The 26718-nt window shown below is 44.5% G+C and overlaps 1 protein-coding gene across 3 annotated transcripts in view; it reads left to right on the top strand.

The window, feature by feature from the left end:
• The window catches only part of ACP6 (acid phosphatase 6, lysophosphatidic), a 107537-nt gene extending 100016 nt beyond the window's left edge, over nucleotides 1-7521 (top strand). For all 3 annotated transcript variants that reach the window (XM_085621187.1, XM_085621188.1, XM_085621186.1), the window contains exon 11: nucleotides 5366-7521. In XM_085621187.1, coding sequence (XP_085477313.1) covers nucleotides 5366-5512 — 147 coding nt within the window. In that variant the 3' untranslated portion in view covers nucleotides 5513-7521. The remainder of the gene's footprint in view (nucleotides 1-5365) is intronic.
• The last annotated feature ends 19197 nt before the right edge of the window (nucleotides 7522-26718 follow it).

The following is a 26718-nucleotide window of genomic DNA, read 5'->3' as shown; positions in this document are numbered from 1 at the left end:
TCCCCCGTTCTCTTCGCTGCCAAAAGGCAATCAATGTGTGTGTCCAAACACCACATGAGGGGGCGGTAGTGGGGGGGGGGGTGTTGGGTGCTGGCAGGCGCGTGGCATTTTATAGCACTTTGTACATATTCTGGTACTAGGTGGTAGGGGGCTTTCAGCCCAGGGTGCGTAAACCTAGCTACAGAGGCACAGACCGTGTAAAATAGCGATCGGCTGTAAAAACGTCTCTCATGCTAAGGCCTTCGTTTTATGCGCACCGATAATAGTATTTTCTGTTGCTTGTCATCGTATCACTCGACGCTGTAGAGAAAGGAAAGTGGTTTCTTGCCGCTAATATTTCCCACACAAGGTACTAGATTTCATGTAAAGGTATCAGGCCTGTTTGTTAACACAGCACGTGACACACCCAGTGTCCACATCGTTTGTGCGAATGACAAAAAAAAAGTGCTTACCCACTAATTAAAGGAGACAGTATAACGCCGCAAGTAAACGATCTAGTCCTGATGGGAGGTCCCAAAAGGAGACAGGGCGGTAACAAGGAGGGACTTAAGAGCCTCATTTTCAATCGGAAGCCAGCATTTAGCATGGACTATGACGCCAGCCAATGAAAAAGATGGGCGGGGCTTCCACTCCATTTCTTAAAAGTACCCTAATACAATATGCCTTGCAGAGCGAGTAGCGCATGCGCTGCAAGGCTAGGCGAGACCTAAAAAGCATTGTCGTTCTATCATGACTGCACACGAGTTCTGGATGGACAACCAACTCTTCGTGGGATATGTTGGTGCAAAGAAAGGTCGGGCCGCACAGAAGCGCACCATCTCTTGATGGGTCATACTCTGCATCAGGTTCTGCTATGCATTGGCAAAGAAGCAACCACCTGAAGGCTTACGAGCTCATTCCACCAGAGCTAAAAGCTGCGACCATTGCTTAGCATGCAGAGTTTTGGTCCTGGATATCTGTCGGGCAGCAACATTGGCATCTCTGCACACGTTTACTAATCATTATTGCCTGGACAGTCAGGTCTGCAAGGATGGGCACTTCGCCCGTTTGGTCCTACAGGACTTCTCTGCAGATTTTACTGCTTAGATATCTATGCAAAGGCAAGGAATCAGTGGCTAGAAATCTCTATCAGATCAACAAGCTACTTACCTTAGGTAACACTTATCTGGTAGAGACTATATCTAGCTGCAGATTCCTTATCGACTCACCCATCCTCCCTACTCTGCAGACAGATTTCTAGGGTCAGGGTTGATCCAAAGTTGTGAAACAGTAACTGATGGCAGCACGCCTGCAACCTCATTCAGGCATGGACGACGGACACCAACACCTACCAGCATGCAAGGGTGCTGCTCGAAGAATCTTCCGGATCCAGTCTGACGCCCGGGATTTTCAAAAATAAGGAATCTGCAGCTAGATATAGTCAACCAAATAAGGCGTTACCAAAGGGAAGTAACTTGTTATTTAGCACTGGTTAGGAGGGGTAAAGTGCGCAAAGTCCTAATATCAGCAAAAATGAGGTCAGAAAAATGGAGGAGGAAGTCAAAAAGTTGGAGGCAAGACCACCCAAAGGCTGTCTGGTCTAACAGGTTTCATCTCAGAGTTGGTGCTGAATAATTGTGATTTCACATTTACTCCTCTTCAAATTGGGAGCACTGTTTATTAACAAGAAGATCTATGTGAGTAAGTATGTCACAATATGTCAATAACTGTTTCCTCCAGTTCTTTGTCATCAAGATGCATATAAGTAACAATGCAGATTGAGATTGTAGGCTTTAGCCTCCTTGTAGGTAAGTGGATCTGTATATACTGTTCCCAAATGGGTACAGTGTGTACAGAGTCCACAGCCCCCAGAGGTTTGGCAGAGGCTAAAGTTAGATATAACCTTACTCTCTAAAGTGGTAGCTTGGTCGAGCAGTAAGGCAGTATCAGAGGACAGTGTAAAGCATTTGTTGTACACACTCAGTCAGCAAATGGTCTCATACACTCACGAACTGAACTCTAGGCCAATGGTTTGTATATAAAAATATATGGTTGTTTTATTTTAAAACCAACAATAGGTATCAAAATATACTTTCTCAGAATGAGATGCTTTAGTTAAATACTTTGCAATAGGCAATTGACCTTTGAATGCAATAGTTAGTTTGTTGCAATAGGCAACACAATTTCAAACACAATAATACATTGAGCTCAATGGAAATTTTAAGTTATATGCAATTGATTACTTTCAGGATTACTTTTCTAACTCCAGGACTGGATCCTAGGTCCAGCCCGGGACAGTTCTTGGAAACAAGTGAGTAAATACGTTTTAGTTACTGTTGTGATTTTTAAGCAATATTTTGCTATTTTAAAAGTTGACACTACCAATGTTCTCCTATGGGAGAAAATTCACTTAGCAGGTAAGTGGGGTTATGGTTACTTTTTCGGGTTCTGTGTTGGATCCTGGATCCAGCACTAGTATACCACCTGTAAGCAGTTGATGGAATGCGTTTAGGTTATGCAGGCGATTTTTAACGAATATTTGTAAGTTTGCAAAATCGACACTTAGAAGAAATCTCACAGCAAAACAGTCAATGGTTTCCTATGGAAGAAAATTGAGTTAGCGGTAAGTAAGGCTTGCAATTACTTTTCAGTGTCAGTGCTGGGCAGCAAGATCCAGCACTGGTATCTCTCCTAATACCAGGTGAGTATTTTCGATTTCGTTACTCTGTTGATTTTAGGTGAATATTTTAAAGTTTAGAAACTCCACACTTAAAAGAATTTTCAAGTTAAACCAGCCAATGTTACCCTACGGAAGGAAAGTGAGTTATCGGATTTTGGGTAAGTACTCGACTGGCAGAGTTAAGGTGCTGGGCATAGACTCGGGGGTCTCCCAGGGTCAGGTAAGTACAGTTGTTTCACCCTCAGCGGCACAGGGGCAGCCGGGTGCAGAGTGAGTTAGGTCCAATGTTATCCTATGGAAGGCAGGGGGCCCTTGGTTGGTGGCTGCTGACTAGCAGGCCAGGTGGTTGTGGGAGCTGGGCTCCTGGTCACTTGCTCAGGGCAAATGGGGAAGTAGGTAGGAGTAGAAGTTGCACTGCCAGGGCCACTCGGGCGGCTGGGTGCCGGGTGCTTTTGAGCCGTCGGGCGCTCAATGGATTGCAATGGAAAAGCTCAAGAACGAACAAAGGCTGCAAGCTCGGGATGTTTATTCTCCACGTTCGACCACCACTTCGAGAGGTAAGTTGGGTAGTTGGAGGATAGGTAGGTACCCAGGAGTTGGGCACAGGGGGCCACAGGGCGCCGGGTGTAGGGGTGCCTTTTGGTGTCAGGAAATCTTACCCTCTGTTGATCGTGGTTGGGGGAGGAGGGGTTGCCCTGGTTCTGAGGCTGTAGCTGTCGTCGGGAGCATCGAGGTGGGTCCTTGGGTGCCAGATTCGGGGTCACAGTCACCGGGGGGATGTCCTCGGGCTCTTTGTCCACTCCAGCACATGCCAGGTGCAGAGTGTGCAGGGTTCGCGGTTCCTGGCTGATGCCAGGGGTCAATTACTTGCTTTGAGCAGTGCCACTGCTCGTGGGAGTCACAGATGCTCAGGTTCACAAGGTAGCCAGGTCCTCCGGGGTTTGTGAGGTTGCTAGCCACTGGAGATGCCGGGATTTGACAGGAGCAGGTTCGAGGGTCGAGAGGACGGTATGGCTGGGGGCAAAGCAGTTGGTGTCTTCCTCTTGTTAGCAGGTGCATGGCAGGTCTTCTTTCTTTCTTGATCTTCTTTGCTGTTTCGGTATCTGGAATCTAAGGAAGGTAGGTTCAGTGTGCCCCTAAACACTAAATTTAGGGCAGGAACCACTGGGTCTCTGCTGTGGGGTGGGTACACCCCCCCTATCCTGCCACTCTCCTATGGGAGGGGGGCAGTGGCCTAGTCCCGATTGGGTAGGGCTCCCCATCTTCAAGATGGCGAGAGCCCGGAGATGTGCTTCACCTCACCTCCCCCCACCTGAGGGGTGGGGTTGGCAGAGGCTGGCACACCCCCTGTCCTTCCTTGGGGTTTCCAGCCAGTCTTCCCGCCAGAATGGGGTTTTAGAACCGGTAGGGGCTAGTTGCTGAGTACAGCAAGTGGCCTGGAGAAGCTCACAAAGGTGGCATGCCTTTGAAGCTTCCCCAGCCCATCCTGGGGGAGGAGACCTAGCATCTCGCCCAGGATATCCATCGTTGCAGGCCCAGGAGAGCGGATTGCTCTCTACCCAGGGGTCCAGCAACATGTCTGCTGTGTGGCAGCCTAGGCAGCCCCTCGGACCAGACGTGGATTGTAGGTTAGGTTCAGGGGGCATCTCTAAGATGCCCTCTGTCGTGCATTGTGCATTAAATCCTGGCATCAGTGCGGGTTTAATGTGCTGAGAAGTTTGATACCAAGCTGGTGCTGTGGAGTTCGTGTTTGATGATCTCCCAGCACCATATACTCTTAAATGGCAGCACTGGACTTACAGTGCCCAGGAATGGATCTGGGTACTGTAGGGGCACAGGGCTCATGCTCCAGTACCCACACCACTGGCAGAGGGCACCCAGCTAGAGGGGTGGCTGATGTATGCCAGGGCAGTGTATGTTGTGGGCATGGCACACCGGGATGTGTGCCATGTCGACTCTGTGTTGTCCTATACCCTGACACTCAGCCTGCAAGGGCAGTGTGTTTATGTCAGGGTACAGGGCCTCTAATGGTGGCACAATAAGTGCTGCAGCCCTTAGGGGCCTTCCCTGGTCACAAGGCCCTGGGTACCTGGTGTACCATGTACCAGGGGCTGACATGTGGCTAGGGTTTTCCAATTTGAGTTTTGGGTTTCAGCACAGTTTTTAGGGAAGGAACATAGGCCCTGGGCACCTGATTGGTAGGGGCCCAGGGCACAGTCAGTCAAAGTACACTCAGCAAAAAGTGGGGGCATACCATGCAAGAAAGATGGCACTTTCTCACACTCCTCCTCACCCCTAAATCTCTTCTTTCTAGTCCTCAGGGGTTCTTTGGTTGGGAGATTGTGTGCAAGATGCTGAGGTTATACGGCCTCAGAGACAGATGTCTGCATATGTCATCTAATGCTGCCCACGTATAGCTGTGAATTATGGGCTAGACCTATCCTAATGCTCGTATAAATATCAGGGCAGAATGTATGATTACTGCAATTGGAACATACATTTGTCTCCTTGTTCTAGTGATTGTGGATGTTTTAGGATTTCTAGGCTATTTTATTTAAGTTGAAGGCAAATCTTATTTGACATGAATATCTGTACCAAATGGCAAAAGCTTGTCCCAAAAGATGGGAACTTTTCACTCACTACCTGTTTCTACTTTCACTGGTGAATGTTCTGTTTTTCATGTTTTTATCTTGATTTTCTGTTTAGGAGCAAATGGTGAGAGGATGCAGATCTGCTCTTTGCCCACTGGAAGACTTTCTGCGGGCCATCTCAGGGTACGTCCTAACCTCCAGAGAATACCAAGAGATTTGTTCCGAGCCAGACGTGACCAAAGGAGAAGAGACGAAAATATAAGCGGACATTTTGCATTACAGCAACATTTTTTTAATGGAAAACATATTTGATAACTGATTACTTTAAGGAGTTTTGTTTCTAGCTGTACTTTTTGCGCCCTGTTATTTGGTTCCCAACTAATTGTGAATTGTCTATACAGTCTCACAGGACAAGAAAAAGTTAAAAAAAGGAAAAAAAAAAGCACTGTCACTTTAAAATGATCTTGGAGCCCTCTATTTGAGAGCATCCCTCAGGTCTGGCAGCAATGTTCAAACCAGCCACACACCGCTGCAACTATAATGAGGTCTAACTGTATAGTTAGGACATGGCAATCCATTCTGCTATGCAAACAGCTGTCTAACCTACTGGGGAAATTCCAGAGTGTCAGAATGGCCAGTCCTGATCTACGTTCTAGCATTTGCAAGAGTTCCACCCTCACTTGTGCAAGAACAACCGCTACACCCATCTTTTAACCGTCCATCAGGCTGGACACAAGAATTTGCTTCTCTGGCACCTTCCATTCTTTTCAGTGTTTACTCTTCCTGTAAGGTGTGTGTGATTTTGTTTTAGTTGAGATTTGACCTCACCTCTAACTGCTGCACTGCTGTTAAAAATGGACGCCTGGCAGTACATTAGATGCAGCACTTAGTTTTCACCAGCTGCATTTTGTGCTCGGGTACATTTTCTGCCTAGTGTACCGCATAGTGGAGTTCTTGTTTTTTTCTGGAGTTCAATGCTTTAGAGCTGAGGGGACCATGTCTGGTCACTGTCCATGTAGAGGCTGCCCCCAACGGGGGCTGTGAACTACTTAGTGGTGGAAGGTAAGCTGTTGCATGTGTATAATTGAAATTTGCCATCTCTCCATTTCTGGAGCCATTTGTGGGGAGTACCTCTTGAAGGAAAATGACCTGTTGCAAGACTTTGATGTCCTGTAGTACCTGATGACCTTTCTAACTACATCTGGTTCAGAAGGCACAAATGGGGAATACTCCTTCCTGAGACTCAACCATACGTGCCTGCAGCATTTTGCATTTTATAGGCTCCTCAAAGGGGTCCATATCTCTATGACCCCATTCGTCATAGAAGAATGAGCTTGTATTCCTCCAGGGTGTGCCTAAATATCGGAACAGAAAGTATGTTGGACTGGTAAGTCGGAATGGTTCAAGGTACTCTTGATTTCAGCCAAGTTATCCTCAATATGAGCTTTTATTTTCCTTAATCAGAGATAGCTTAATTTTCAGATTATGCTGAGAATTTTAGCATGATTTGAAAATCGAACTGTCCTTAAGAAAAACCAAAGTTGAGCATGCAGTCTTTAATTTGTCCAAATGGCGAGTGGGTTGGAGGGTGCTTTCTTATGACCAGTACACCTCTCGGGTCTGTGCTGAATTTGGCTGACCAGCAGACCCTTGTGTTTACACTCTTCCTATCAGTGTCCACCTTGGTTCTTCATATACCGGTCTGGATAATGTTTACTGGGTGATGTCACTTGCAGAGGGCAAGGATTATTTTGTGCCAAACAGATCAGGCAAGTAACCAGAGCCAGCAACATACTTTAAATAAAGGTTCTAACAAGTCAAGGAAGCTCAGATGAAAGCAGAAAGCAAGCAGTAGAGTTAGGATAGAGATGGCTAGTGTCGTTCAATGTCATTTTTGTGGCAAGTGCTTTAATGTGTAAAATACACAGGCCTGCCATTGTTTCATGTAAGGTGAATTTAAAAAAAAGAGCAAGACCTGTTCCACTTAATTGCTACTGGGTTCGGTAACAAACCTGTGTTTTGATTAGGTTGTTCACCTGAAGAAATTCTACCTGTAATGAAAACAATGAGGAAGAGAAGTAGTGGTAGTCGGTACCATTACATTTCTATTCTCATCTTGCACTTACAAAGTGAATGACCTTGCCACTTACAACACTAAGCTAAAGTAACACAATTTCACCTTTGTCTATTTTTTTTTTTTTTGCTAAACGTCAGTGAACATCGTTACCTTTAAAACGAATCGCAGCAATAAACCTCTGCACTTTTTCCATATACATGTATATCTGACGTTTCTTTTCTGCAGATCTTACCTTTATTTCACCCCTCCCCGTGTAGATGCTCACTTGGATTCTCCTCCAGACTGACCCACTTCTAAGGGCCAGCAGGAATAGCTTACCCAGAGGAGCAGAATAACACGACCTTCACCTTAAAAGTAACAAAGTAAGCTATCTCAGTTAAGCACTGGTGAAAAGGAATTGTTGTATCAGAAATTTTGCTCACAATAGTAAAAGCATTTCTCATGCCTCTCCCCTTTTTTATATTGTTTTTCTACCTCTATGTGGCTACACTTGTCTCAGTCCTTCTTATAGATTTTCTGTTCAGCTACAGTGACTAACATTAAGCAGTGCCTCTGTTTTTGCTCCACTCACAACGGCAACAATAGAAAGAAAGAATTTAGTTCTTTAAGCATTCTTACAGTCAATAAAGTCTAATAGCACACTCCTTTTGTTGCTGCTGCTCACAAGTTAAGTACTCCTTATTTAGAATACTTATAAGAAATTTTTTAAATGGGTGTGTTTTGATATTGGATTGTAGCTAATGATTTTGTTATATGACTGGTTACGTTTTTTCAAATGTTGCGTTGAGGGGCATTAGATTTAATTAGATTGCATTGAAATGTTAGGAATGTTAACAGTCTGAAAATTATGTATCATTATTAACAAGGATTTTTGTTAGAAAGGAATTGTTGTTTAAAATTAACCTGATGGTGTGAATTGGAAGCGCAGGGTTAGGTAGAGGGTGGCTGTAGGTCTTGCACTTTCCTTCAATTGTCGTCCATTCAAATGGGCAAGCGTGTCTTCATGCTAAGGCGGTTTGCAGAGTGATGTGATCGCACTTGAATCGTTTGCAGCTGCGAGTAGTTAGGTATTACACTCCCTCTAGTCTGCCCTTGTGTGTATGTGTGAGTGAAGGCTTCCCGTCTTTATTTTGGGATTGGGAGCCACTTTGTGAAATCAATTAGCATTAAAGGAAAATACCTGCATGCCTGAGCGTGACCAGCATGTCTGGCATTTTAAAAAGTTAGGATACAGTCAAACAGAACAATTTTGCAACCATTTTAGAAGAAAGGGATAGCTTGAGGAGAAGTTAATAAAATATCGGCTTGAGGTGAATATTGCAAGTAGTCCTATTTAGAACAAGAACAGGAATATGGTTTAAAAGGAGAGTTGATACTTATTATAGGATTTATAATAAATTATATTTTTTACAACTTGAAAAGGATGTCAGAGGAGCAGTTAGAGGGCAGAAAGGAAGACCGATGTGAGGGAATGGTGAACAAAGCTTAATGCGGAGAGATATCTGACACCATTGATAAAAAGTTTGATTCATTGTGGACGAGGGTAAAATAGAGTATTTTTAAGGCAGCAAGTTCAAAAGAAAGCCAAAATAGTGAAATAGCAGAATGTTCAGGTTGGGTAGGAAAGGTTCAGAGGAAAAGAACATCAGGGAAAGCATACATTGGGAAATCAAAGAAGGTCAAGGTAGGAGATGAAAGTAATTTGAAAGATGATGTGAATGAAATGATCAGTGCAGAAGGCACTGAAGATGGGCACGACAAAGGCCCGAAAGATGTTTCACAGACAATTGATTCTGATGAGCTTTCAGAGGCGGAGACTGACTCGTCATACTCAACGGATTTTGACTCTGACCATGGCGTAACAGAGGTCAAGAGAAAGGGAACAACAGACGAGGCAAGTAAGGCCTCAGGATCAAAGATAGCAATATTTGATCCATTAGGTGATGAAATGTTTGATCCTCTGTTGATAAAACATCCTCTGTCCCCTGAGTGGGCACCATTCCAACATGTGGTAAATTATATCATCTTCTGGTAGAGAAGGGAAATGCCGAAAGAGGTCAGATCTCGTTTGAGATCAGAATGTCTGCGACCATCTTTACAGTATAAGGTTGCCATGACACCAGACTTGTATGCTAAGCATTCAGAAGTAAAATGGAAAGGTTCCTTGAAAGGGTCTAGGTAGTGGATTAAGATCCCGTCAGGGCCGTCTTTTAGATGTTATCGGACCCTTAACAAAAAATTGTGAAATTGCTGAGGAGGCTCATCTAAATGAGAGTCCTGTAAACCCAGGAGCGTTTTACCAATGGGTGCAGAGAGCCATTTGTTTACTGGGTAATGTGAATACAGCATTATCAAACGAAAAGAGGCAGATCATTCTTTTGAATATGGACCCTAAACTAACAGAGTTGGCAAATAAGGAATGGGGTCTGTCCTTTCAGGGTTGTCTTTTTAGGAAGATTCTATTAGAGATATGGCAAAATATTTTGGAGTTTTTAACTCCGTACAAAAATCGCAAAAAGCTATAAAGAAGGTGTTTGGAGATGGAGCTTTTTCTAGGGCTGGGAGAACAAGGGGACGGTTCCCCGGCCGTGGACCGTGTGGAGCAACACCCTTTTTGGGGCATGGCACACACAATGCTCAGAAGGGAAATGGAACCTATCCAGGATTTTACCCTTAAAGACTGCAAATTAGAGGAAGATCAACCAGAGGAGATGGGCGGCAAAGAACATTTTTATTAGGTAAGAACTTTACAAGGCCAGTCAGATATCCTGGTAAAGTTAGGAGCAGACTAGCCATATTTTCTGATAACTGGAGGAAAATTACTCAAGACCCATGGGTTCTAGAGACTGTCAGGGGATACCGATTGAACTTTGTAGATACACCAATACAGAGGCGGACCCCTCAGGAGATATAATTTTTGAAAGAAGAGAGGAGGTTGGTAACACAAGAAGTGGAGGATTTGGCTGCAAAGAGAGCAATAGCAGAGGTGAAAGATGGTGTTCTGGGTATAATCAGCTACATATTTTTGGTAGAGCAAAAAAGGCAAAAGGATGCGCCCATTGGTAAGTTTAAAAGATTTAAATGACTGGGTTGTGTATCATCATTTCAAGATGGAAAGAATCCACCTTTTGAGAGATGTGTTAAGTAAAGGAGATTGGTTAACAAAGTTAAATCTGAAGGATGCATATTCAACGAGTCCAGTTCAGACATACCTTCGGTTCAAATAAATGGGAAAATTGTGGAAATGCGGGACACTCCCATTCGGTCTCTTCTCTGCACCTTGGTGTTTTACGTAACTGCTTTGTCTGGTAGCATCTTGACTATGAGTGAGAGGAGAGAAAATTGATAATATGTTTGGATGGCAATTTAATGATGGACCAGGAGGTTGTTTTAGGGCAAACAGTGATGGTTATGGTACTGTTGTAGTTGCTGGGATATGTTGTAAATAGGCAGAAATCTTGTTTAATACAGTCAGGAGGCTCAATTTCTAGGCTTTGTTGTGGATATATTTCTTACAAAGTTGAAGTTACCAGGGGAGAAGCTGAAGAGGTTCAGAAATGAGCTGAGAAGAGTATTAAGGATGGAAGAAGTATCTTTGAGGATTTTGGTAAGGATTCTAGGTCTATTACCTTCATCATTTCAGGCAGTATGTACCGGACCCCTGTACTACTGGGCTCTTCAGAGGTGTAAAATGAGGTGTTTGAGAACGAGTTGGGAGTATTATCAGAAGGTAGCTTTGGATCAGAATTTGGAAGAGGAGATAAGCTGGTAGCTCAGGAATGCAGGAACTTGGAATGGCAGAGCTATATTCAGGGAGGATCCTGAGCTTGTGATGGAATCCGATGCAAGTTTGGAAGAATGGGGAGTGAGCTGTAGAAACTTATCCACAGGTGGACGTTGGACAGAACAAGTGAAAAATTTGCATATCAACTGTTGGCACGCTCATTTGCTATTCGTTGCTTTTTCTCAGGGAACGATGAAGCGCTGTATAATGTTTCGCATTGACAATGTGTCTGCAGTAAGGTATGTCGACAAGATGGGTGGACCTTGATCGAAGGACTTGGCAGACTTGGCAAAGGACTTTTGGGAATACTATTTGAGCAAAGGGATTTCTCTTGTGAGCATATTCCTGGTCTAAGCAATGGGATGCAGTTCTGTTCCTTTATATTCTGTAAACAAAATAAGAAAAAAACAATGGCAAAACTCCAACACAAATAAATTGTATTCTGCAGTATTCCCACGCCTCTCCCTGAAGTCTTCCTTTACACTGAAATAATAAAAAAACAAAATGTAATACATTATAGTGGGTTATAACCGTGGTGGGATAATCTTAGTATCCGTGTCGTTCATAAAATACAGATTTTCTTCCCACCAGGCTGTGGAAAATCTACATTTTATGTCAAGCCAAGGAGGCGAATATTGTGCAAGTTTAAAGTCCTGCTAGCTCATTATCAATTGTGTTCACCACAGGCTTAAAGTAACAACTTCTAAACGTATCCTAATTTGACCAATCTACAGCTCTCAAAATGTCTTGCAGTCCTTCACCCAAAACAATTGCCTTCAATACTGATGCACCTCTGTGTGCTCCAAATCTACTCACATCCACACCTGCCTCTCTCATCCTCTCTTTCACCCATCTTGCCAAAGTTGCTGGGGGAAACCGGTCTATGTGGTAATCTGTAAAATAAAAAACAGTTGAGCCACATCATTCCTCCTCAACTCTCAGTTCTCCTCTCATACTCCTTCAAACAGTTGACCATGCACAGTCATCCATTCATTCTATAGTATGGATAAAATATTGTCCTTGACAAAGTTTTGTTCTCCTTTCAATATAAAAAACTCCTCCCGGTTTATAAGCCCTGCTTCTAACATCCAGCTTTCCACTATAGTTAAGACTTGTCCTACATCCCATAACGAAGTATACTTTGCCACCAGATGTTTCAATACCCTCATACTATGCATGATCTTCCTAATCACCAGAATGTATGCGACAAGCACTCCATTTACTAAACAGTGTCTTGCTGCTATAGTCATTCAGTGTTTTGTGTGATAGTCCTATTTCAAACAATTCTGTCAAGTACTTAACCACATTAACTCCATCTGTTAATACAGGATTAAAATCCTGTCGTACACACCAAACAGCACGGTTTTGCTATACCAATCTATGTACCTTTCTTGTTCCTGAAGCCCAGGATTCTGATATAAGTCTGAAAGCCTCTGCCAGAAGTTCCGGCACCTCCTATTGTCTGCCATCAAGACCTGAAGTCCTTTTTCTACTTTACTGTGATAATCTCTTCGAGGTCCCAGAATAATTTCTCTGAACCTCTGAATATTAACCAAGATAATTCGTTTTCATCTCTGTCATGATAGGGAACCATGCCTGTGACTTTCAGACTGGAGTTTTAATAACCACTATTTTCATGGATCTGTATATTTTCTCTGCAACATCGCTAATAGAGGGAATGCACAAGGAGCTATTCCTCTGCAATCTTGCAAGAACGCATCCACTCCCCAAGCCTCTGGTTCTGGCCTCCAACTGAATTTTTTTCCCAACTATGCATTCAATCGGTCTGCTAATAGTTAGACACGCAGGGACCCCATTGCTCCTGAATCCTCAAATACTTTTCTGTCCAATCTGCAAATGCTTTAATCTTTGAAATTTCTTGAGAACCAATCCGCCACACCATTGCTTGACTTGACACAAAATGTAGATTTTCCACAGCCTGGTGGTAAGAAAATCTGGATTAAATTTTATTTAAGCCATTGACTCCAAGATCATCCCACTACAGTTAAAAACCGCCCTAATGTATTACCTTTTGTTTTTTGAGTATTTCAGAGTAAAAGAAGATTTCAGGGAGAGGCGTTGGAATATTGCAGGCAAATATTTATTTGTTCACAGCATATAAAGAAGGAACAGAGCAGTATGTTCTTAGACTTTATGGACTATTAGAATGTTTTAAAGATCTAAATTATTTCTATTGTTGCTGTTGTGAGTGGAGCAGTAAAAGAGGTAGTGCATAATCTTAGCCTCCATGTCTTTAATAAAATCCAGATTTTCTCCCAGCAGAATGTGGATACTTATATTTCCCCACACAAGATGGGTGCATTTAGTCCCTTGACAAAAAGCAACTAGGTGTGGCTAATGTTTGTATCCCTTATCAGGTTTGGGTCCGCCTTTAGCTCCTCTCACATTCAAAATTTCCTGAAAAAAGAGTAAGGGTTCGATATCCAACCTTTCCCTCAAACAAATGACAGACTCAATCATCCTTTAATCTTGTGCATAACTTTGCATACATACATAGTATGCCCTTCCACTAGCCCCACTTATCTCTGCATCATTTCTTCGGCTCTAAAATAGGACATGGTACAAATAATTTCACATGCTGTAACCAATTCTCACACATTCCTTCAACAACAGTTGTAACACCTAGGCAGGGCTTGATAAATGTCACCCGCTACATCTGTCTTCCATTGGATGTAGACCTCCATACTAACATCTTGGTTCTTAGGACATTACCTCCTGGCCAGTCTTCCTTGCCACAGTGATCACTGAAAGCAAATGTTCCTCCTCAAAAACTTTCAATATTAACAATATAGTCTAGTTCTTCCCATCCCACCCTTAAGTTGGCAGGCTTCCTTTACCCTTAGAACCGCCTACAAAAGAAAGCTCCCCCCCCTCCCCTGTGTTTTTTTTTGTTCTTCATTAGACCACCTTCAAGTAAATTTTGAGATAAGTGTATTTAGTAAATTAATGGGGTAAGGCTTTGCTTTAGCAAGCTCATGTACATCTTGCACTTGTTCACGCTGATTGAGGGCAAAGAAGCAAGCGGCATAGAGACCCTGCTATCTGATGCATTTTAAAAGTAGTGCTCAAGCTGCTCCTTCGTGGGGCTGTCTTACTCAGGAAAGGTGCACACAAGCTTGTCTGGTCTTTCATTATGCAGTGGGAGCTGCTGACTTGAGCTTTCCGTCTCATTCTTATAGGCGCGATCGGACGGAGCGCTTTTTCGCTGGGATAGTTGCTTGGTAACTATAAAAAGCAGGAAGTCACTGCTCTTGTGGTGTTTTTGGTTTGGGAGCATCATGGAGGGACCAATTAAGGAAACCCATGATACTGAGCCTGATGCTGCTACCACACCTTTGATGGAAGTCTTGCAGAAGATGACCCAGGCTGCAGTGAATGCTGCATTTAAAGAAAGGAAGTCACCTTCCTCTCACAAGAATCCTCAATTAGAGCCTTCTATAAAGTAATCATCTGGAAGGGAGGAAGAGGAGGATCCTGAAGGCAGATTTGTGCAGGATCTGAAGGAGGTGCTCCAGCACATTAAGACCAATATGGGATTTCCAAATACTACCACTATGGAGCATATCAATGATTTCTTCTGCTATTATCAAAAACGTTGCCAGAGGCACTCCCTCTTCATGCCTTTGTAAAAAAACAGATGGAGAATGAGTGGAAAGATGTTGACAAATCCTCGTTTCCCAGTTATCTTGCGAGGAGGTATTGCATTCAGAACTTTTCCACTGATTTTCCAATGTCTGTTAAGGTGGACTCTTTAATGGCAGGGTTGTTATCACACTGCACCATTATTGAGGAGGAGATTTCAACATCTGACCCCATTGATAGGAACGTGGATATGGCAGTTGAGCGCATTGCAGCAGAAAATTTCTCCATCAGGGCAGCTGCATATTCATCTTATACTATACAGTCAAGTCAAAATAAGCTTTATTCGATTTAAGAGATTAAATCATAAGAGCACATAATAAAATACAATCATAAAATCTTACAAATGCATTGTCTCACATAATCTAAAAATAATCATATTAGCTTGGCATGTAAGTGTTTAAGAAGCCGTCTACCTTGTTCACATGGTTTTCCTACATCTGATCACGCTTTTCATGAATTTAGTTAAGGAGCTAGTAAACACATCATGTTCTAAAAGTTGTAATATAAAAAAGGCTGGGCGCCATTTTCTCAATCCTAGCACCTTTTAAAATAGGTACTATCCATCTTTTTCTCAGCGTAGTATAATATTTACAAAACAATAACAAGTGGATTGTGTAGATGTATCGTAACATGGGCACGGACATAGGTTTCTCGACCAATCATTCCCGTCTAGAAAAGTTGTTAACCTATGTAAGTTTTCTAGACGTAGATGAGTCAGCATCATTCTGTTGTGCCCCCTTTTACGGTTACAAGGTATGGTTGCACACCAAATTGAGTAACATTTGATTTTCCCTAACTTTAGGTTTTACTATCTCGGAAGACCATCTGATTGTTTCCAAGAGCTCTAAGCAGTCAGTCTTTGGTGTTTTTCTTGAGATTATGGGAATGCTGCCTGGATCATTAGAATATTTGGGGTGCCCGAGATCTGTAATGAAATTCTTTACATTTTGTATTCAGGGAATGTGGAGCGCCCTCTGAAGCCTAATACAGTCACTTACCACGTCCTGATTAAAGCTGGTAAAAGTTGTTGACCATATCTTATGCCATAGCAAGATCGGTTGAAACTTAATTAGATCTGAAATGTACGACACTTCGAGTTCTGCATGACAAATATAGGTAGCAGTGCTATTCGGGATTGCTAACGGATACCTCAAGAAAGCGTTTTCAATTAATTGTAGTGGTTGTGTGTCAGCGTGTCCCCAGATACCAGCTCCATACATGGCAGTCGAAATACACTTCGCTTTATAAATCTTCAATAGCTCAACAATCGGTCTTTGACCCAGTTTTCTGGCGAAGTTGACTGAAGCTGCCGTAGCTTTTGAAAATAGCAATTTTCTTGCTAAGATGTTATGTGACCAGGACCCCTTTTGTTCGAAGAGAATCCCCAATTCTGAAAATCTGTTGGTGAACTCAATGTTACTGTTGTTAATAAATGTCTCAATTTCACATTAATACTTCCACATTTCATGATGTATGTTTTATTGATGTTTACTAGGAGACCTAAATTGGACATAAAGTTTGAGAAGCTGGAGACAGCTCTTTGCAGCCCCAGTTGTGTGCGTGACATAAGAACAGCGTTGTCCGCATACAACAATACTGGAATTTGTCAGTTGTCAATATATGAAAAGTCCTGGCATTCGCTTGTTAAAACCGGGCCAAGGCCGTTGATATATAAAGTGAAAAGGAAGTGGGCTAACACGCACCCTTGTCATCCCCTTTCTGATTGGTAACTTGGCCGTGCACTCTCCTAGACCACTGTAGCGAACCCTGGCGTGTGCATCTTGGTAAAGCTGCCTCAGAAAATGTATGAGTTGCGTGTCCAAGCCCACGTCCTCTAGCGCGCTCCAAAGTTGATGGTGTCTAACACAATCAAACGCAGAACTAAGATCTACCAATGCCAGAAAGGTTCCCACTTTTGGCTCGTGTGTATTTGCCCCAAATAATATTCAAGTTTAGCCCTTGTTCGATGGTACCCAGGCCCTGCCTAAAACCGTATTGCAATTCCGTGATTAACCCCTCCTCCTCCGCCCACATCTGCAGTCTATTCAATAGGATTCGACCTGCCACTTTCACAAAATAATCTAATAGTGATATTGGCCGGTAACGTGGGATCGTTACGATCACCCGTTTTAAAAATAGGGACCAGTATAGATTCCGACCAGGGCAGTATGAAACCATGGTTGCAACAGGCTTTCAAGACCAATGTTAATAATGGGCCCCAGAGTAAAGGGTTAGATTTATAAAGGTCCACAGGCACGCCATCTGGGCCTGGGGCTTTACTTCCCGCACTTGCCTTTATAGCATGGATCACTTCATCCACTGTAATGTCGACATCCATTGGATAAAAGGAGATTAGATCTAACTCAGTGGTTTGCCTGAATGTAGCCGGTGATGCCACTTTAGCGTTGTCATTATACATGTTTGAAAAATGGTCCACCCATTGATCCGCATGATGATAATCTCAATTGTTGGTAGATCTCTCAGGGCTATAAACGGTGCATTTACTGCTCTCCAGAAATATGTATTCTCTCGAAGTAGGGATGCTTCTTGGATGGCCCACCATGATTCTTCTCTCAAGGCATCCTTTCGATCTTTAAGAGCACATACAGTCAGTATTAAAGGACTTCAACGTTTGGCAGAGTTGATGGAGCAGGCGGCAGACATTACATAAACTCTCGCAGTTATGGAACAACAGACGAGAATGCTATCTGATAATTCATACGACCGATTAAACGCTGTAGCTGCCATAACTGGTTTCACTATACAGGCCAGAAGACAGTTTTGGATGTGAAATGAAGGTCCTACAAGGCACAGAAATATCTCCTTATGAAAATCCCCTTTCCAGGTCGTGAACTGTTTGGAGCTCCTTTATAGGAGATCATTAAAAGATCAGTGGAGGACCGGAAGCTTCTGGCACCAAAAAAGGCAAGACAGTAGACATTTTATGGCTTTAAAAGAGCTTTTGGACCATCTTTTAAGGACAAGTCTAATCAGACCTGTCGAGGAGTGGGATGTGGCTATGGGTGGGGGAATGTATTCAATGCTGTTCCTTGTACAGAGGGCTTCAGGGAGTACATACTGGTGTTGGACCTCAAGAGGGTAAATTCATTCATCCTTCATTTCAGGTTCAAGATAGTGTCACTACAAAAGATTCTGCTTTGTTTGAACTAGGGCGACGTGCTGGCATCCCTGGACTTGTTGGATGCTTATCTTCATGTGTCAATGCATCCGTCATCTCAGAGATTGTTCAGGTTCTGTGTGGACAACCAGCACTTTCATTTTGCAGGTATTACCATTTAAGCTGTCTTCGCAAAGGATGTTTCAGAAGGTGTTAGCACATTCGCTGAGGTTCATGCATAAGAAGGGGATTCAGATCTTTCCATATTTGGATACCAAAATCATCAAAGGGTTTGCAGTGTTCAGTCTTTGTGGTTTTTGACATGGTAGATTGTTGCCTGGGCAGATTCCAGTCTGGATTATACGAGAGCTGTTTATCTTCTGGGGGGCAGAAGACAATCCGAGTTGGATTTCCCCCCCCCCCCCCCAATCAGTGTGTTATCCTTGAAGAAGGAGGTGCTCCAAATATTGCAGAAGAGGTTTGGGTATCCGACAGCGGACCTGTTTGACAGCAGAGAAAATGCTCTGCTTCCATGCTTTTGTACAATTATTCCCTGTGTGGAAGCATGGAAGTTGGTTGCAAAGTCACTCCAGTGGCTGAAGGAGCTGGTGTATGCTTTTCCACCCATTCCTATGGTATCCCAAGTTCTCTGAAAAAAACAGGGAATACAAAGCAGTTGTTCTCAGGATAATGCTAGGCTGGGTGAGGCATCCCTGGTTCCCTTTGTTTGAGGTGGCATTCCAGCCCCTTTGGGAGATCACAAGCCATACATATCTTTAGCTAGGGACTCCTCTTGCAGTGGGGATGTTACAAAACCTACACCTTCAGGCATGGCTGTTGAAAGGTTAAACTTTTTGGCAAAGGGTTATTCAGCAGACGTCATGGATTCACTTCTGAATTCCAGAGGACCTTCAACATTGAGATCGTATTCCAGACATTGGAATTTGTTTTTTAAATGGTGCACTGGAAAGAAAATAGACCCAGTTTTAGTTGAACGTATTGGAGTGCTGAATTTCTTGTCAGATGGGTTCTCATTGGGGTTAGCCCCGTCAACAGGGCACAGTGGATGGTGCATAGGTTCTTCCATAGACTATCTCTTGACCATCTGGATCCTTTGATCTCAAGACTGTTGAAACCTTTCTTTCTAAACAGGCTCAGGGTGTTATGTTCCTCTCCTGCTTGGTATCTTCCTGTAGTTTTTAGAGCCCTCCAACTACTACCTTTTGAGTCACTGGATACAGTAGAGTTGCAGTGTCTTGTGATTATGATGTATTTTTTGTGGCTATTGTGTCAGCCAAAGTAATTAGTTAATTGGGGTCTTTTTTTAAATGTGAACCATTTCTGGAAATCTTTCCTGATAAGATTATATTGACATTCAGCCCAAGGTTTTTTTAACCTAAAATCCCCTCATTGTTCAATAGATCACAGGAGGTGGTCTTGCCATTGTTTTTCCCAAATCCTAAATCGATGGATATGACTGTCAGATGTGAGGAGAACTGTTTTATGCTATTTGCACAGAACAGAGTCATTCAGAAAATTGGATATCTTTGTGATGTTACGGCCGGTTGGCAATGGTCTGAAACTGTCTAATTCCTGTCTGAGTAGGTGGCTTATGCAAGCTATTTAGCTAGCGTATGCAAGGGTCAGACTTGGATAGCCAAATCCAGGCGAGATCTACGAAGTATATGTCAACTTCTTGGGTCTCATTCAAGGGGGCGTCTATGGAAGACACCTGTAATGCTGCCACATGGTCATCTCCCTACACATTTATGATCATTATAGACTAGTGTTGGATGGTAATGCCTCAAATTAATTGGCTTCGGCTGTTTTGCATGCAAGCAAAGACCTGCAATTTGTGACGTATAAACATATGTCATGGTGTGATAATACATGCATTGCTCATTAAAATGTATGGATTGCGATGGCATTACTAAGTTTTGTATGCCTGTAGTTTGAAGCTGTACATAAAGCCGTTGTTTGCTTGGGTGTCATCTCATTCCGTGATTACTGTGGCAAGGAAGACTGGCAAATAAGTAATGCCCCATTTACTTACTGGTAATCTTCATTACTCCAAGTTTTTCTCGCCACTGTCAGGTTTCCCATCCTTCCCGTCGCTCTCTGTTTTTTGGCTTCATTAACTTTTTGGGAGGCATGGCAAAGAACAGGCAGAGGAAACGGTGGAACTTTCTTTTGTAGACCATACTATGGGTAGAGGAAGTCAGTCATCTTAGGCGAGGGATAAGGACAACAAGACTGTTTTGAGATGCTTGAAAGTTTCTGGGGAGTAGCTATTGCGCATTCAGTGATTACTGTGGAAAGGAAGACTTGGATTCAGAGTAAAGATTACCGGCAAGGAACTAGGAGCATCAACCGTGTTCACAAAAGTGCACATGCATGTAGTTATCCAAAGTATTAACTGTAACTCGAGCAACTGCTGATAGGACGTCACAGCTAACTCTTTATTTTCCAGAGTGTTTCTGTACTGAAAAAAAAATCTGAAGTTCTTCATAATTAAATTATCCATCCACACTGCATTATTAGCTTTGTGGTGGAGTAAATGTTTTAGATCATGACGAAAATCTCCTAATGTTTAGAAGCATTGTTTCTCTTCAACCCTTCCATGACCTCTGTCTGAATTGAATGCCTTCCTGGGAAACATTGTGATAATGATGACCTTGGACACCTAGGCAAAAGAGATGTAGTAATGTTGGCTAAAGATTGATGAGCAGAAGATACCACAGTAGCATTAATTGCACAGATACTTAGAAGACATTTGTTGTTTGTTTATTAGAACTGCACCTGTTGACAGCTGAGAATTCCATCCACTGAAATAAACGTCATAATTCTTCCTATTGATCTCCAGGTAATGGAGTTCACACAAAGCAGTTTTATTGGATATAAATGTTTTCCCTCACATAAGTAGTTTGACTCCTTGAATCGGTTTCAAAGTTAGGAGGAACAATTAGCATCTTGTATCAAAGATTTTAAAGCAGTCAATGAAGATGTCTTGATGTGTTTAAAAATACTTTTTAGAGTTCTGATGCTACCGTAAGCTTTGGGTCTATAAACATGATCATAGACAATAAATGGTATGGACAGGTGACATCCCATTTCAAAGATCTTGCGGTAAATAAACTGACACAGTGCTGCCTGTTTGTAAGCAAAGTGAGTCATGATTTTTTCAATCAATCAACAGGATTTATAACCGTCTGCTAGTCACCCGTGAGGGTATACAGGCGCAGAGGGCCTTGCTGCTGAGGGTGGAATCCGTTGAACAGCCAGTCTAAAGTCCCTTTCTGAATTCCTGAAGAGAGGGGGAGGTTCGGAATGGGAGGGGGAGGCCGTTCCAGGACTTCACGATGAGGTAGGAGGAGGAGCGTCCTCCACTGTTGCTTCGATGGATGTGGGAGGTGTAACCAAGGGAGAGGAAGTCTGAGTGGAGGTGTCTGGAGAGTTGGTGGAAGCTCAGGTGGTTGTTGATGTCCTCTGGTCCTGGATTATGCCGTGCTTTGTAGGCATGGGACAGCATCTTAAATTCACATCTCTTGTGAATAGGGACTTAGTGGAGTTTCTTCAGGTGTGGGGTGCTGTGGGTCCACTTGGGGAGGTCGAGGATGAGTTCTGTATGGTCTGCAGTCTCTTCAGGAGGAGTGTGGCAATTCCTACGTAGTGTGTGTTGCTGTGTTCCAATTGGCTAGTGACGAGGGCTTGAGTGACTACATGTCTGGTGCCATTTGAAGAACCTTTGGAGCTTGCGAAGAGTGAGGAAGCAGGTGGTGGAGACTGAGTTGATCTAGCTTTTCATGGTGAGCTTGCTGTCCAGGATCATGCCAAGGTTTTGGGTGTGGTCTGTGAGAGTCTTACTGCAGAAGGCCACTGAGTCGTTCCACAGGGAAGTGTTACCGAAGAGCCGTGGTTCTGTTTTGCCAGTGTTGAGTTTGAGGAAGTTGTCTTGCATTCAGTCGGCAACACTGGTCAAGCACAGGCGGAGGTTGGCCATCATGGTGTATGGGTCTCCAGATAGACAGAGGAAGAGTTGGGCGTTCTGGCCATCGGTTCCGATGATGATGATGGCGGGGGGGGGGGGGGGGGGGGGTAGGTAGTGTCATGTAGGTATTGAACGATATAGGGCTCGGGGATGAACCTTGAGGGATGCCACAGATGATGTTCTTGGGTTCTAAGGTGAAAGGTGGTAGGCGGTAGGTGGATTCTCTGGGTTTTGCTGGTGAGGAAAGATGCAATCCAATTGAGTTTGTCGGCTTGGATTCTGATCTGATGGAGCCTCTTGATAAGGGTTTGGTGAGACACCGGTGTTGAATGCTGCAGAGAGGTCAAGGTTTCTCTCTGGTCTAGGAGGGTTCCGATGTAGTTGGTGGCAGCGATCAGGGCAATTTCGGTGCTGTGGTTAGTGCGGAATCTGTTTTGGGATGAGTCCAGAAGATCGTTGTTCTCCGGGCATTCTATGAGTTGGTGATTGATGGCCTTTTCAAGGACTTTGGCGAGAAAGGGGAGCAGAGAGATGTGCCTGTAGTTTTTGAGCTCGTTGGGGTTGATGGACGGTTTCTTGATGAGGGGTTTTTACTTCTGCATGTTTCCATTCTTCTGAGAAAGTGGTGGAGGGGATGGATGGGTTGAAGATAGTGGTGAGCTGGTTGCAAACGTGGTGGGGCCAGCGGTCTGTGGGTTCTCCTGAAAGGACAGAGTGCATGATGCCTGTGGTGATCAGAGTGATGAGTTTGTACCAAGCGGTGATCCGGTGGTTGGTGTTTATGTCTGTGGGAGGCTGAGGATGTCTGCTGTTGCGTGTTAGGGTGCAAAGTGTTTGTAGATGGTGGAGATCTTTTAGTGAAAGAAGTCAGCCACAGTAGTGATGTTTTCTCTGGCTGAGGGGTTGGCGAACTCCCTGACGATGCTGAAGAGTTCTTTGCAGTGGTCAGAGCTGACTTTGATGCGGTTGGCTAGGGCGTTCCTTTTTCTTCTCCTTTAGGAGTTGGTGGTAGTGGTTGAGGGACGTCTTGGAGGTGGTACGGTCTGTGGGCTCCTTTCTGGTGTGCCATTTCCTTTCTAGTCGCTTGCAGTTGCTTTTCAGTTGCTTTTCGTGTTTCTCAGTTCTGAGCTGTAAAAGCTGGCTTGTTTGGTTGATCTCTTCAGTATGGTGGGGCGACTGTCAGCGCAATCAGTGATCCAGGCGGAGAAGTTCTTGACTGCCTGTTTGAGGGTGGTTGTGGTGTCGGGGTGGGAGGTATTGAGGGCGTTGGTTCATTGTCTCTCAGATGCTTTGTTCCAGCTGCGGTGTGAGGTGCTGGGCAGCTTGGTGGCGGTGCTGGAGGATACTCTGATGGTGAAATGGATGATGGAGTGGTCTGTCCAGCCGAGCTTGGTGACATGGCTGTACTTGACTCTGCTGCTGACTGTGAAAGTAGGGTTGAGCATGTGTCCTCGGTTGTGTGTTGGGGGTTTGTGACCTTGGGTGAGTCCGATGTTGTTCATGCCTACAACTTCTTGCTGGGAATCTTTACCAAACATGGAGTTGATTATACCAGAATAAGCACAGATGAATTCTCCAAAGAGCAGATTCATTCCTACCATCTTATACTTTCTAGAATCGAGGTAGGTGAAATGGTGATAAGCTCATGGAAGTTATGCAACTCTGCAACAGGAGTTGCCTGTTCGCTTATTCCAGGAAATTGTTAAGCTCATCAAATTTCTTGTTCACATTTGCCCCTTTAGCAAAACATCAAGGTGATTTTTATGAGTTTTTGTTGTTTATTTAGGATATGAATGTTTTCAGTAATTGCCAACATCTTAGTCCACAGGCATGTAGAGGTTCTTCATTCCCTCCTCTTTCCTTTTACTACTTTATTCCAGTGAGTTCTGTTGTCCTAGTGAGGACTCTCACCACTCGATAACTAAGCTTAACCCTCTTACACATTCAGTGTATCAATGCGCTACACTAATGACTGATTTGCATATGGCTGGGTCCAAACTGGGGTGGTGTGGTGAGCAAAAGAATGATCGATTTAACCCAGATCCTTGTGACTGGGGAGGTGAATATTTGCATTGTCCAGCTTTCCGTCCATCAATTGTTTCTTTTGCATATGTCACCCTAAGTGGAAAGGGTATGCCAAGATGTGGGTCCTGTGCTCACTACGCCGCTGGGTTCAAGCTAGCCTGGCTGATGAAGGGTGACGCCCTGAAACCGGTCCCAGGATGCTTGTTTGCGGTCTAGGGAGGACCTGGCTTGTCAGTTTGGGCTAGACTGTTCCCACAAGGAACGGGGTGAAGACTGATTTGCATATGGCTGGGACCAAACTGGGGGGTGTGGTGAACAAAAGAATGATGGATTTAATCCAGATCCTTGGGACTGGAGGTGAATGTTCGCATTGTCCAGCATTCTGTCCATCAATTGTTTCTTTTGCATAAGTCCCCCTAAGTGGGAAGGATATGCCTAGACATGGGTCCTGTGCTCACTACACCACTGGATTCAAGCAAGCCTGGCTGATAAAGGGTGATGCCCTGAAACCATTCCCAGGATGCTTGTTTCCTGTCCAGGGTGGACCTGACTTGGCAGTTCGGGCTGGACTGTTCCCACTAGGAACAGTGTCAAGCCTGATTTGCATATGGCTTGGGTCAAACTGGGGTGGTGTGGTGAGCAAAAGAATGATGGATTTAACCCAGATCCGTGTGACTGGGGTGAATGTTTGCATTGTCCAGCAACCCGTCCATCAATTGTTTCTTTTGCACAAGCTACTTCATCAGCAGTCTTTTTTTTTTTCCAAAAACCTTTATTGGTCAGCAACGAATAGTACACAGCTTCTCGCCTACAACCTCGGTTAACAGGCCGGCAGCAACAACATGCAGTTACAGACGTACAGTACTTGCTAGACATGATCAACTTATTAACACAGCAGGTCGCCTACAACCCACATGGGCCGGCCGCGGAGTAATGTAATTAAAGCTGTTGAAGGATGCATACATTAGCAGTTAAATCAGCAAGGTATAATCGAACAGTGAATACGTGAGGTTTCTTTTCATCTTTTTATAACCAACCATTAACTCCAATAAGAACTGTACTCTCCCAGTGCGTGTCCACCATACTCAGTATGTGGCGTAAGAAACCGTTCAGTGCAGGGCCACAGTGTAATGCATCCCATTGCTGAGTGCAGCCTAAGCCCGGTGTGATGTTGCTCTGCACTTTACTGACCCAGCCAATGACCTGGGAAGAGATAGCCTTGATACAATTAGAGAACGTGAACTGGTGCTACATCCGTCAATGCCACGCAGCATGTGCTATGGTAGGGTAGGGTTTATTTATCCAAAATCCAGGGAAACGTCTGACCCGCCACCCCCCCACCACCCCCCCTGCCTGTGTAGCAGAGTGCAATTATACCAGAAAGCGTGTACCCCGTCTGGGCGTACAGGGAGTGCCCTGTATGTTATACGTGGGGAGGGAAGGAAGAAAGGGGGCGGGGAAATCAATCCGTCGCCGTAGTCAACGGAGTAGGTTCAGGACAAAGCGTGGTGGATGGGCTAGCCCTCTCTATGTCCCTGCTCCCGCCCTCCTCGGATTCGCCCCTGTTCTGAGCCCGCATGAGGTATGTAATGAGGGGTCCCCAGAGGTCCAATGGGGACTTGGGGGGCAAGAGGTCAGCATAATTGTGAAGTCGTTCCTGCCAGGTGGACATCGTAGTCAGCCAAATCTTGAATTTGGGTGCTCGCCCCCGTCCCCATCTGCACGCCACGTGGCGTTTTGCCAACAGGAGTCCCAGCGCAAAAAATTTCCGATGTGCCTTTATCGCCGGGTTTGAACGACCCAGCAGGGCAATCTCAGGGCAGGGTGCGGTGACCACCCCGATCATTTCGGAAAGGGCCTCGAAGACCTCCACCCAATAAGTGGCCACGGCTGGGCATGTCCATGCCAGATGCATGAAGTTAGCGCCTGCTCTCCTGCACCTCATACAGCGGTCGTCATCTCTCAGTCCGAACTGGTACAGTTTGGCAGGGGTATAGTAGAGGCGGTGCAAAATTTTTTAATGAACCAGTCTAAGTCGAGCATTACCCGTCACTGCATTAGTATGAGAACAACTCTCCTCCCACTGTTCATCCGACATTGGAGCCCCCAGGTCACTGTCCCAGTCCGCACGTGCTCTGAGGGAGGGGGGCGACGGAGCTGCTTGTGCATGGGTATATAACATGGAGACCACATGTTTCGGAGTGTCTGTCTGTAGCAGAGCATGCAGAGGCGCCAAAACGTCCGGCTCATCCGGGAAATTAGGTGTGACCGCCTTGATATTTTGCCGCAGCCGAACATAAAGAAACGTATCCATTACCGACAGGGAACTCTCACCAAAGAAGTGTGCCGCCGTGCGAAAACTCCCCTGGTGGTATAGGTCACCCCACGTGTGAATCGCGAGCCTTGTGAGCATTTTGCGACCAATTTCCTCGCGGGTAACACTCAATCTGGGGTCGTGCGCTAGGACCATACGAGGAGAATATAGGAATTTAACCTCCATATGTTCCGCAATGCGTTTCCAGGCCCTTACAGTGCAGTCAACCGTGGTGGGGTCCCGATCTCCAATTCGGACCTCCGAATATAGATAGCCTGAGGGTTGCTCAGGCCTCATAAACCCATCTTCTACTGCCAGGTGCGCCATAAAGGGAGGGGGGTGGAACCAATAGGCCGCGAAGTGGCCGTGGGCGCAATCGTAATAGCGCTGAAAATTAGGCACATCAAACCCCCCCCTGGTGGTAAGGCAACACAAGGGTCCGCATCCCGATTCTGGCCTGCTTACCGCCCCAGACAAGACGTGACAATTGGGAGTTGAG

This window comes from Triturus cristatus, chromosome 8 (assembly GCF_964204655.1).
Source record: "Triturus cristatus chromosome 8, aTriCri1.1, whole genome shotgun sequence".
NCBI classification, from domain to species: domain Eukaryota; kingdom Metazoa; phylum Chordata; class Amphibia; order Caudata; family Salamandridae; genus Triturus; species Triturus cristatus.
This window is presented reverse-complemented; position numbering and strand designations above follow the sequence as displayed.